General features: G+C 46.4%; 1 protein-coding gene across 1 annotated transcript in view; it reads left to right on the top strand.

Moving 5' to 3' along the window:
• The window catches only part of LOC115310771 (neprilysin-1-like), a 163,130-nt gene that overhangs the window by 63,559 nt on the left and 86,138 nt on the right, over positions 1-13,433 (top strand). The window contains exon 8 of the mRNA XM_040212952.3: positions 9,361-9,491. Within this exon, the coding sequence (XP_040068886.1) occupies positions 9,361-9,491 (131 nt within the window). The remainder of the gene's footprint in view (positions 1-9,360; positions 9,492-13,433) is intronic.

The raw sequence follows: 13,433 nt of genomic DNA, 5'->3' as shown, positions 1-13,433 counted from the left end.
ATACGGAACGCTTAGGTTCTGCGTGTGCTACCGGCAGTTGAACGCAGGGACGTCGAAAGACGTCTAACTACAGGGTGTCAATAAAGAAAATTTACAGGGTTTTTTCTCCGCAAAAATAAACTAGGCATCGCCGAACGCGTATTCTCCGCCCAAAGGTAGGGCTAGAGGTCAGAACTAAATTCCAAACTTTCAGCCCGATCTGATATCCTAATTAAAAGTTATAAGTGATTTTCTAAAATTTTGGATGGGAAAATGGAGCCCATTTTTGCCCGTTTTAGGTTTCTGTTGCCGTAGAGTCCCGTGTATTCAAAAACTCAGTCCGCCGCCATTTTAACATAGAAACTTTTAGAAACTCACTTATAACGTTTGATTAAGTTATCGAATCGGACTGAAAGTTTGGCATCTGGTTGTGACCTCTAGCGCTACCTTTGGGCGGAGAATGAGCGTTTGCCGAAGCCTTGTTTATTTTTGCGATAAAAAAGACCCTGTAAACTTTCTTTTGTGACACCCTGTACTTCCCTGCGTAAACGACGCGCTAGACCGGCTGCGCCAATCTCGATATTTTTTATTGATTGACCTGAAGAGCGGCTACTGGCAGATCGAAGTCGACGAACGGGCCGAGACAAGACAGAGTTCGTTACTCCGGATGAACTGTACGCGTTTAAGGTGATGTTTTTTACTATGCATGGAAGAAGACTTTCCACCGTGTCTTGGATACTGTATTGGCAGGACTGAAATGGCAGAGCGTTCTTGTCTACCTTGACGACGTCGGAGTGTTTTCAAGCAACTTTGGCGAGGACTTGCGACGATTTCGAGCTGTTCTCCAAGCCATACAGACCACCGGACTCACTCTCAAGCCGCCAAAGTGTCAGTTCGCTATGACGAACTGAAGTTCCTAGGTCACGTGGTTAGTAACGAAGGCGTCGGCCCAGACCCCGGGACGACTCGCGCCGTTGCGGCATTTCCTGTGACGACAGACAAGAAGGCCGTGCGAAGATTCTTTGGACTCTGTTCGTACTATCGACGCGTCGTACGGGATTTTGCAAGGATTTCCGCACCGCTCACAAACCTCAGGAAGGACGCCGAGAAGTTCGATTGGGTCGAGGAGCAGCAGCAGGCTATTGCCAAGTTGAAGCGAAGGCTCCAGACTCATTTTTTACTCGCTTTAGAAAAGTCTCTTTTTGTGTGCTGTCAGCGCACACTATTTTTTAGCGGCACACAAAATTAAGAGTCTTTATCTACGTTTATTATTACCTTTTTTAAACTTAAATCGACCAGCCACCCAGAGCGCCCGTCTTCGATCAGGATGCGGAAACCGAGATTCACACGGACGCTAGCAACGCAGGACTTGAAGCGATACTTGTTTAAGTGCAACAAGGCACCGAGCGAGTCATCGCCTACGCAAGTCGGACATTGCCCAAGGCGGAGAAAAATTACTCCGCAACTGAAAAAGAATCTCTGGCGGTCGTGTGGGTAATCACGAAGTTCTGCCGTACTTGTACGGGAGCCCGTTCATCTCAGTCACAGACCATCACTCGCTCTGTTAGCTTGAGAACCTCAAGGACTCTTCACGACACCTCACTCAATGGAGCCTCCGACTACAAGAGATCAACATGACTGCAGTGTACAAGTCAGGCCCCAGGCACAGCACGCCGACTGCCTGTCCAGGCCCCCATCGAAACAACTTCCGGCAGCAGCGACGACAATGACGACAAGCACTTCCTAGGAGCAGTAAACACTGACGCCATAGCACGACGTCAATGAGACGATCGTGAGCTGCGTGCATTAATCGAGCACCTGAAAGGGCACGGGAGTACCGTGGTACGTGTATTCTCACGAGGCCTGCCGACCTTTGTCAAATGACAAGGTGTACTCTTCAAGGAAAACTTTGGGGACAACAACTCGCCGTGGCTGCTCGTTATCCCTACCGACATTCGAGGGTAGATCTTTCAAGCACGTCATGACGACCCGACGTCCGGACACCTTGGTTACTGCCGGTTACTGCCCCATATTCGTGAGAAGTATTACTGGCCCAAGCTCCCCAAACCCGTCCACCTCTACACCGGATCATGCCATAAGTTCCAGCGAAGCAAGAAACCGCCAACGAAGCCGGCAGGCCTCTATAAGTCAATTCCACCGCTAACTGCACCGTTCCAGCAGATCGGAATAGATCTACTTGGTCCTTTTCCCCCGCCGACCCTGGGAAACCGTTGAACATTTGTCGCCACATATCTCACACGGTACACATGAACGAAAGCCCTTCCTTCAGGCACTGCAGTTCAAGCCGCGAAATTTTTCAGCGACTCCCTCCGGCACGGCGCTCACAAAGTTCTGATAAAAGATCGCGGATCATCGTTCATGGCACAGCTGACCCAAGATATCCCTTGGCTCAGTCACACCAGCCACCGTGGTACCACTACGTACCGCCCGCAGACCAACGGGCTGACGAGGGACCTAAGACAATCGCCGACATGATTTATATGTGCGTCGACGTAGAGCACAAGACGTGGGACGAGGCGCCTACAACACGGAAGTTCAAGAGGCCACCGGATTATCACCTTTCCAGCTGGTACATGGTCGGAACGTAATGACCATTCTCGACGCGATGCTGCCCAATGTGCCAGCTGACGATGAGAGCGGCGATGCCCAGGTGGTTGCTCATCGGGCTAAAGAAGTCCACCAGTTCGCCCGACTCCTGGTTCAAGACCAGCAACGCGTCGACGCGGGCCGCGACAACTTTCGTCGCAAAGACGCCCTTCCAGCCCAAAGACAGGGTGTTGGTGCGAACACCCATCCGTCGCCGCGGCCTCAGTGAGAAACTGTTGAAATACTACTTTGGACCATACAAGGTACTTCGTCGCCTCGGGGAGCTGAACAATGAGGTGATGCTCGACAGAACAAGAACAGCATTACGCCGCCAACCACGATCTGAAGTCGTCAGGTCGTGTGCCTCAAGTCGTACTTAGCACGATAATACTTTGAACGCTTGATCCCGCGCAACGCTTGATAGGACTGTGAATTGCCAGGCTCCGTATTTTCCTATTATTCTGTTTGCCTTGCTCTGTTTTTTTTTCTTTCACTGGCATCGAGACTATGGTCTTCTTGAAGAGGGGAGTAATGCCACGCGCGTCGGCGAGCGAGCGCGTGGGTGGCCGAGTGGTTATCGCGATTAACTTTCATGCGGAGGCCCAGGGCCCTATTGCTGGAGGTTCCGCGTCTTTTAATCGTTCTTTCAGTTTAATGTTCTAGAAAATTTCAACACTGTGTTGCTTGTTCGAGGTCCGACTGTTCTAAGCGCCAGACCTTCTACGCCGATTGTTCTAGAAGCCAAAGCGTGTACATAGGTGATCCGTGTGGCGTGGCACGGTCAGCTTCACCCCGGCGCTCGATACTGCTGTTTCGCCGACATCGACGCCTGCGACCCTAACTTTTTTTTTGTTTTGTTTTAGGCACACGTTCGCCCCATTAAACGCTCAGTTTATTCAGTTATTCACCGCCTTATCATTTGTCATTTCTGACAATATATGGCTAAAGGTATTTAAAGATGATAATTTCGATATATTTTGTGTTTTCTGAAGTAGTTCCTTGGTAAGTAATTTGTGAATGTGTCACTAAAACATGTTTATTTCACACGTATTTTATAGTTTTCTTGCATAAAAATTGTTTATTGTAATATTTAATATTAAATGCAGACGTCGTAAACCTTTCATATAATAAGTAGAACAAATAATTTCGTGCATGCTTTGGTGCGAAATTGATGGCTGTGCAAATTACCATAGCGAAACCTTGGCAATCTCTACGCCAAGAGCTTCGAAATTATATATCTTCGGAAGAAAATTACATACAGCGTTCGCATAGAGCGGAATGTTCCTCCAAATAACAGGACTTTAACATATATTTTAGTTTCCATAAATGTAAAAGAAAATGACCGGGACCATCCTTGCACGAACACGCGTGGAGACACCCAACACAAAAGATACTTGATTTTCACAGTCTACTGTGCAAGAGCTTTATAAATGTGTCCTTGCTTCTCTTCAAACATTTTGAAATAAACCAGAGTCAGCATACTGACTCTGGTGTATTTCAAAGTTTTGAGGAATCTCGCCGACAAACTTCGCTTACATTCACATGGCATACCTACGTGGCCAAAGAAACTCAAGGGGTTTTCTTAAAGGGGCACAGACACCCCACATTTTATTTGTATTGCTCCAAACGACGGGATCTAATCCCTAGGCATTATCATCAATATTGAAATAATGGAAATCGCTTCAGTGCAATAAAAAGTAATGATTTCCAAAACGGGTCTTTGCAGCCTCTTGTTGCACGGAGCCGGAAGTGTCGTAACACTATAGCGTACGAGATTTTTCTCGTTCTCCGACCGTCTACACCTCTTTCCGAAATAATTATTGCGATCATACATCATTCCATTTCACAAAACTCTTCACCGGGCACCGAGTAACGCATTCCCAAAAATATTTATCTAAGCTGCCACGAAAACAACGAAAGAGGAGTGCCACCGCTTATTTCCCGCCCACCCGCAGTACAGCTGGATAAGCAGTCGAAAGCCGCCATTGTTGGAACAGTTGCACGAGACAAGAAATGGTCAGAGTGCTGATCTCTGCTACTTGAAGGCTATTGATATTTTGATATTTTGAAAAGAAAAGTGGCCTGATGCATTTGGAAGAACAAAAAATATGTTTCAATAATGCCATTACTGCTCATCACATGTATGTTACTTGGGAATTCTCTAATTTATTCGCCATACTGGCCCGAGTGACGATTGATGAAGCGACCAAAACTGAGACAAACTAAACGTTTAATGGAGGTACTTGTGCAAAAGAAAAAAGAAAAGCAACAAAAGAGAACAATAGAGTATCTCGGGCGTCGAAGTTGTCGTAACAGCAGGATCGTATATACGCACGGGCGAGACTGACTGCGGTTCGCCACGCGGATTTCTTTATGTACACGCGTTGGCTTCTGGAACGGTTGGCGTAGAAGGTTCGGCGTGTAGAACATTCGGGCTTCAAATAAGCAACAGGGCTCTCGAACTTACCACAGCATTAATCTGAGAGAGTAAATAAAATACGCGTAACTCCCAGAAATTGAACCCTGAGCCCCCGCATGGAAGTCGAGCGCGGTAACCTCTCGGCCACGCACCCGCTCGCTCACCGACGCTCGAGGCAATATGAGTCAAGGCATAAATGCGTTGACGCACATGGCGAATAAATTACAGGCTTTTTTTTCTGATATAGATAGGCAAAAAACAAAAGCGCCAAAATGCGTGCTAAATATGTATCTGTGTGTTCAATATTTTTATGCCACGCCTTCTGGAATTGTTTGAGGCAAAAAAAAAAAATATCGGAGTTGTCAAAGCACTTTTAAGAGGTATGTGGTCTACCGAAGAAGAAAAAAAAGAGTCAGACGTCCCACAGTTGGAAGTCACTACCTAAGCTCGGCGCAAACTTATTCTTTCCACGCTGTCAAAGTTAGTATATCTTCTACCGTGCAGAAGCACAGTACTATTTCGAGAGCTCGCTTCCTCCCGCGACTCATTCGCATGCGCTTTTTTGAGAAAAAGGACGCGAAACAAATCCACGCAAACCGCTTTGGCAGCTTCGGAGCTCTTGATGAAAAGTGACACAAATTATGTATACACCTTCTCCACACTGATAAAACAAAAAAAAACACACAAAAAATTCGCCTCAAGTGGACTTTTAGTATACCTCAGCATACATCAAATTTACTTCTATTTTACTTCGGATTTTATTGTATACGGTGCACGCTTCAACACTTTCTGGCAAATAAGGTGTTCATATAAGCAAAATACAAATATATATTAATCATTTCTAGTTTGAAATGTGCTGAGTTCTTAGTTTGCTATATTATTTGTTGTGTATTTATTTTACTATATTATGTGTTATATTTCGCGAATTGTTCAATAAAAGTAAAACATTTGCGTACACTAAGGTAAACCCTTTTAATAGGGAGTATCGTAGAAACGCCGCTTGTTTCGACAATGTAGCACATATACATGAGAGAGCTTTAGTAGTTCGTGTTTTCGTGCCACTATATTTGTAATGGGAGCTCGCGCTGCCGATTCGATGCATGCTCTGAAGCGCGCGCACGCAGCGGTAACGTGCCTTTGAAAACGATCTACTAAAACTCCCTATAATCGCCGAGTGCAGAATAATATACTGCTCTGTGCAGCATTTTTGTGTATTTGCTATACGGCGCAAACAGGTGTTATCAGCGCTTCCTTCTGAATATTATATTTTGTTTGATAGTTTTCGTTTTAAGAGGCTTCGTGCCTGATAATATAATTGGTGGCCAAGAGCACGACAAGCCGTCCTCTGTTGCCTTTATTCTAGACAGCCACCATAGCCTAAATTAGGAAATTGACGTCTTATCAAAGGTTCGCTGTGGAACTCGGCAATGTGAAGCTGCCCAAATACCGCAAAGTGAGAATCAGAAAGGGTGCAAACGGGGGCCCCACGTCGGTTTTGCAACTCCGGCCAAAGTGGCGTCCACTTGGGCAGCCCATTTGGGCTCCCTCGGGGGACCCAGAGGGGTCCTATATGGGGCAGCTCACATTGGCTTCCATTGTGGGACCCTCCGTGGGTTTACTTGGGCAGCCCACAAGGGCCCCTATCGCGGGGCCAAAGGGACGTAGAAGGGCAGTCCACATGTGCCCCCCACCTAGTGGGGTTCACACTGGGCCTACGTTGGCAACCCGACAGGCCCCCCCCCCCCCCCCGGGTAAACCTAATTTTGAGAGAGTAATTCCCTCTTTTCCTACGATGTGGGGTATTACAGTGCATTCCAAATTCAACAATCTTTACATTTTTCATGTGCATACTGAAAGCAATAAGGTTTCGATAGATCAATAACACGTTTTGCGCAAGACCATGCACATTGGGCATTTTAATTGTACGAGATGTATCAAAACCTCTGCACTCTTTTTTATAAAATCCTGGCTGACCAGCAGAAAAAGTGCATAACCAGCTTGAGCCAGCTAGAGACACATTACACTCCGACGAGAGTGTTTGGAATTCACCTTCAAATTGAGTGCTCTTTGTAAAAAGTTACGCTCCATGTAATACGACCTCAACTGACTAGATGAGTAGTAAGTTAGTAATATTTTGCGAGCCTAACACTTTTTGTATCAAGCTTCAATTTGAAGTCGTGAATTATTCAATAATAAATTAAACTGATATTTATTGTTGAATTTCCAGAACGTCTAGTACATAGTCTTAATATCAGCGGAAAGTGCCAGTGTTATAGTTGGACAAGTAGTCCAAGTTGGGCAAGCCCACGCTTTTCACCCCTGGTGCCCTCATCTTCCTAAAATTGGTTCCTGCAGAGCCGAGGTGGGACGCACGGGGGTTTTACATTGGCAGCTCAACTCGGGCATGCCCACGCTTTGCCGCCGTGAAGGCCTCATATCGCATTTGGCCCCGGTAGGGGCGAGGTGGGTCCACTGGAGGTTTTGCATGGGCAACCCAAGTCGGGCATGCCAACGCTTCACTGCTGTTGAGCCCACATCATCGCAACTTGGTCCCGATATGGCCAAAGTGGTACCCACGAGGTTCTTAAATGGTCAACCCTAGTTGGGCATGCCCGCGCTTTGCTGCCGTAGATCCCCTTTTTTCGCAAACTTCGTCCCCCACAACCGACATGAAACCCAAAAGGGGTTTTACATGGGCAGCCCAAGTTGGGCTTGCCCAAACTTTGCCGGCATTGAGCCCACATCATCGCATTTGGCCCCCCGCGAAGCCGAGGTGGATGCCACATGGGTTATACGTGGGCAGCCCAAGTCAGGCACGCCGACGCTTCGCGATCGAGGAGCTTTAATCACTGCAGCTTGGCTCCCGCACAGCCAATGTGGGACCAACGGGTTTTTTACATGTGTAGCCCAACTCCCTCATGCGCACGCTTTGCCCGTACCTTTGCAAACTCTGCCTCCGCATGGGCGAGGTGGGATTCACGGCTGTATTGCACCTGCAGCCAAAGCTGAGCACGCCCATATTTTGGCCCCCTGAAGAACCTATTTGCGCTAACTCTGCCCCCGCATAGCTGAAGTGGGAACGACGGCGCTGGGCGTGCCCCCGCGTAGCGGAGACCACGAGCGTATTGGACTAGCACACCATATTGGGTATGCCCCCTGTGCGGCCACGTGGGACCAGCGTGGATTTCCTATGGCCTGCCCGAGCGTTCATGGCCCATGTGGGCCCACATGGTCCCCACCTCTTGTGCTACCTGTGTGACAGATCAGGTGAAGCTCGGAAGGCACTTGCAGTGGAGTGGAAGTGCTTACATATCTTAAGAGTCTTTAAATGGTGATAGAACTTAGAAAAAATTTAGAGATCAATTTCCTGTCTTGCCAACCTTTTGCAAACTAAATTGTGTGGATGTATTAAAAATATTACTAGTGGTGACATCCTTTCCTTTTATATAGTATTAAAGATATAGTTTCCAGTAGGTCCAATATTCAAAATAAGACGATCTAAGTGTCGACTTCAGCGAAACTTCAAACGGAAATGCCCATCACACCATTCTGAAACAATGCGCGGGTTTGAAGCATTTGATCTAACAAAATATTTGGTCTCTTAGAAACTTCGAAAAACCTACAAAGCTTTTCAAAGTTACCATGATTTGAGCGATTTGCAAAAAAAAAATCTTTTTTGATCAAAGCAAGTACATGCGTCTGCAACCTGGGACGTACACCAAATATATCTAATCAGCGCACTTGAAGCTGCCCAAAATCACGCTACTCGGTTCATTCATTTTTTATGTTCATTTAATATCAGCATATCAGCTTAAAAGCTGAATCAGGGCTCCCGCCTCTCTCCAGTCGTCGACGTATCACCGGCGTCTGTTTGTTTAATACGCGTTTGTTCATTTTTCGCTTTGTCAACCACCTCATCTTTTACCCATCTTAACTTTTACGCTCAGTCACACCAAATTCCTGCCCATGCATCCGCACTGTCGCATTTTTTGCTTCATTTTTCCCCCTAGCAGCTCTGAGCTGGGACTGCATTTCTTACGCTGTTGCAATGAATTGCCCATTCACATTCATGAAAAATGTAACTGGACATGTCTAGCTTTAAAATTGTTTGGCATCAATGTATATCCCATTTATGTACCCACCCGTTATGTAATGACCCTTCGAGGGTCATTAAGGGTAATAACATGAAATTAAATGAAAAGGACACAGGCTAGCATAAGTTGCAAACTGTAATATTGTTTATTTTTATATATATTGTTATATAATTTCGATCTTTGTGGACATCTAGACATCACTTTGCAGAAATGGAATCCTCACTGTACGTTTATGTTTTATTTTCCCTTGTGACGTTACAGATTGAATGGCTGAAACTATTAAATCATGAGTTTGCACTGGCCCATATGACACTCAATGAGAGCGAACGTGTGATTGTATATGAGCCTGATTATATTAAAGATATTCAGAACATTCTGGAAGGAGAAAATATGTAAGTCAACGCATACGATTAAACTATTATGAAGTTTAGATATCACAAACCTACGTGCAAAACAATTTGTGTTCACGCTCCGCCTAGGTTTATAAACCTTGTAAGGTGTGCAACATTTAAAAATATCAGAAACCTTTACCTTTGAGGCCTTACAGTGCATGGAATGCAGTGCTTAAGGTGGCATCGCTTAAATTTCTTTAGAAGATGTTACACCGTCATGTATAAAAGTGAAGACAAAAACAAGACGTTCTTCCATCACGAACGGTTAGCGATGCTCTGAGTTTTCAGACGCCAGCGTTTACGACCCCTACATCTGATAATTTAACGCGTGGCATGCCTACATTTGATTGTTGTTCCTAGACGGGCTCGCCCTTTCTTCTTCGAGCGAGCGATCGTGCTGAGTGACATAATTTGCAATCCGAGTTCGTCTATGTGACAGAGGTATGTAATCGCTGTCACGTAAGTTACATGTTTCGCTAAACTTGGCGGAGAAGCAGAATCGGAGTATAGGCTACATTACATCAGGACACGTCATGTCGATATCCCTGCTAAATTTGCGGAGAAACTGAACTGCTCTGTAAGTCCCGTGACATTACGTTTCCCGCTAAACTTAAAAGAGAAACTAAATTGGCATATAGGTCATGTGGTATCAGATCACGTGACGTCAATTTCATCGCTAAATTCAGAGGGCGAAACTGAATCGGTGTTTAGGTTACGTGATGTCTATTGATGTCCAGTGAGCTGTTGTCACGCGATATATACACCAATTAAGTTTATCCGCCAAATTTGGCGGGGAAACTGCTGTCACGGGACCTGTGGCATCCAGTGACCTATACACCAAATCAGTTTTTCCCCTGAATTTTGCGGGAAAATTGACTTCCCGTAGCCTGACGTCGCACGACATATAGACCAATTCCCTTTTCCTGCTAAATTTAGAGGGAAAACTTAATAGCACGTGACCTAACGTCAAGAGACGTATACCCCAAATATGTATTGCCACTACATTCAGCGAAAAAGATGACGTCACGTTACCTGGGACTCTAATCTACACGGTGGGACTAACCCGGGCTGGGTGCCCCGGAGATCACTGCCCTGTGCGATTGCTGAGTGCAGCGCCGCTGGGGTCATGTGGCCTATACCCCAAATTAGCTTCCCTGCTTAATTTGGCGCAAACACTCATGTCACGTTATTAAACACCTTCAGTTTCCCCACTAAGTTTAGGGTAAAATTGACGACACGTTACCCAACGAAACGTGCCCAATGCGTCCATACAAATTCCCCTCTAAATATGGCAGGAAAATTAAAGTCACGTGACCTACACCTCAATTTAGTTTTCCCACTAAATTGAGCGCGGAAATTGACGCCACTTGACCTATGTACCACTTTTCATCTCTCAGTGTAGCGGGAAAATTGACAAAAATAAAGGCTCTTCACTCCCCGAAGTTTAGTGGCTGCTAAATGACTTTAAACGCTCGCACCATAAATACTGCATTTCATGCATTATAGGATTTTGAAGATAAAGGTCGCTGCCAAGTTTTTCCAGAAGAGCGGTTGTACAAGTGCTTCTCACGAAGCGTCCAAAGTTCGAACTACGGGTTGGTCCCGATTCCGAAAGGCAGTTGCGCTTCCTCACCAATCTTGTCAGCGACTCAGCGAAGTCGTGGAGGAGCAGAAGAGAAAGCGCAACTCCAGGTCCGGACGGGAAACGCAGTTCAGGCTTTCGTAGCTTGGTGTCGTCATTGTTTGAAAACAGGTCAATTATGCTACGAAAGAAACTTTGAGGCGAACCGCTCGGAAAACCTTCTATTTGAGTTAATAAACATATGTTGCCAACAAAGAGTCAGCAGACCCTATTAGTGGTACACGGGTCGTCAGCGAAGGCAATGCCATAAAAAAAGAGACGCCGATCATACTCATCTGCATCAAACTAAATGCACAAAAACATAACATCGCTGAGAAAAAAAAAACACATCGTAGATACAAAAACCAAAGCCCTTACAAAGAGAAAGAAAAGTGAGTACAAAACCCGAAAAAAATGTTAATTGCGAACGAGTTAACAAAGATGCACCGTATATTACTACTGGATGCTCCTCGCCGGATAGAGTTGCGGGCGGTCATGCATACGCGTACCTTACCGACGTATGCGTATGCGGTCATGCATACGCATACGCCGGATAGAGTTGCGGGCGGTCATGCATATGCGTACCTTACTAAACTATATTTCTTCTACAGTGGGCCCTTTTTTATGTTCTACGTTCAGTGAATCAGCTTCGTGTCTGGTCAGCCAAATCGCCTTTGCTACTTGTCGCGCCTGTCCTGTTTACTTCTTGTCCTTGTTCCTGTTGCGCTATTTTATATGTTTTACTAACATCAAAACAATATCGCTGTTATTTTCAGATTCACACCCCACACTAGCAGTACAGGTCAAGGGTATATTTTAACGAATAAAAATTGATGAGGCGAGGAATGCCTGACGAAAAATAGACGTTTAATGGGGCGAACTTGTGCCCGAAAAAAAAATAGAATAAAGCTAGCGTCACAGGTGTCGCTGGTGGCGTAACAGTTGGATCGAGTGCTGGGGCGAAACAAACTCCGGCTAGCCACGAGGAGCCCTTTATGTACAGTTTTGGGCTACTTGAACAATTGGCGTGGAAGGTTCGGTTAATAGAGAATTGGGTCCTCGAACACGCAACAGGGTTAACAAATTTACCACAACGCTACATATTACAGAAATAAAAAGGTGCGCCCACTCTCAGGCATCGAACTTTAGCCCCTTTTTGTCGGAGTCATGCACGATAACTATACGGCCACGGGCGCGCTCGCTCGGAGACGCTCGTGTCATCACTACCTGCAAGGAAGCAATGCAGAGCAAAACAAACAAAATAATGGGAAAATATGGAGGCTGGTAAATCCTAGTCCTCTCAACCGTTGCGCGGGGTAACAGCTTACAGAATTATCGAGCGTACGGCTTGAGGCGCACGACGTGGACGACTTCAGGTCGTGGTTCTGGCGTGATAATATTCTTCGGTCTGGCATTACCCCGTAGTTCAGATCTCCCAGTCGACGAACTACAATATAAGGTCCGAAGTATCGTTTCAGGATTTTCTTGCTTAAGCCGCGGGGACGAATACCTGTCCACACCCACACCCTGTCTCCGGGTTGTAAGTGAACGTCCCGACGACAAAGGTTTTACCGTCATGCAGCTCACACGATGCATGCCACTGCCGGCATGCATCGTGTGAGCTGCAGTCTTTCGGAAGGTGCGATGACACCGCTGCTAGTCGGCACGAGCAGAGAACCAAATTGCACAAGCTGTCTCATGCATTGCCCCCTGCATCCTAGGGGTCTCAGGCCCACAGAACCACAGCAGTTCTGGCCTCTGTGCAAAAAGACTAGTCCCGAAATCCATGAAGGCTCCGGTGGTATAAAAAAACTGGCTGGTGAAGTAAAATTGTTCAATAAATTATAAAAAATAAAAAAATAAATAAAAAACGAGACGATTGTTTTTAACACGTCGCCTAATCACTCGAAAGAGTCGCGTGAACTGCCCGTGCCGCAGTGCACGCGAGGTCGGTCGATCAGCCGCTGTTCAGAGCGAGGTTGTTTAATCACGGCTGCTGGAGCAGCATCTATCGCTGTTTCATTCAAACCGGAGCGCCTCGCGCTGAAGCGAGCAAACAAGCAAGCCAGCAGATAAGTAAGGACACGCGTGCGCACTGTGCCGGTCTCGGCAGCAGGCAGCACGCAGTGAGGAAGCGCGGCGATGCAATTCGGTTGGCGCTCCGGTCTCATCCAAACCTTTGATCCCGACAGTACTCGCGCGGGCTTCTGGAACAAACGGCGTAGAAGGTTCGGTGCGGAGCACACTCGGTCCTCAAGATAGCAAAGGGGTTCTCGCATTTACGACAGCGCACATTTACAGGAACGCGACATTCACAGGAA

Source organism: Ixodes scapularis, unplaced genomic scaffold (assembly GCF_016920785.2).
Source record: "Ixodes scapularis isolate PalLabHiFi unplaced genomic scaffold, ASM1692078v2 PGA_scaffold1__304_contigs__length_218370807, whole genome shotgun sequence".
NCBI classification, from domain to species: domain Eukaryota; kingdom Metazoa; phylum Arthropoda; class Arachnida; order Ixodida; family Ixodidae; genus Ixodes; species Ixodes scapularis.
This window is presented reverse-complemented; position numbering and strand designations above follow the sequence as displayed.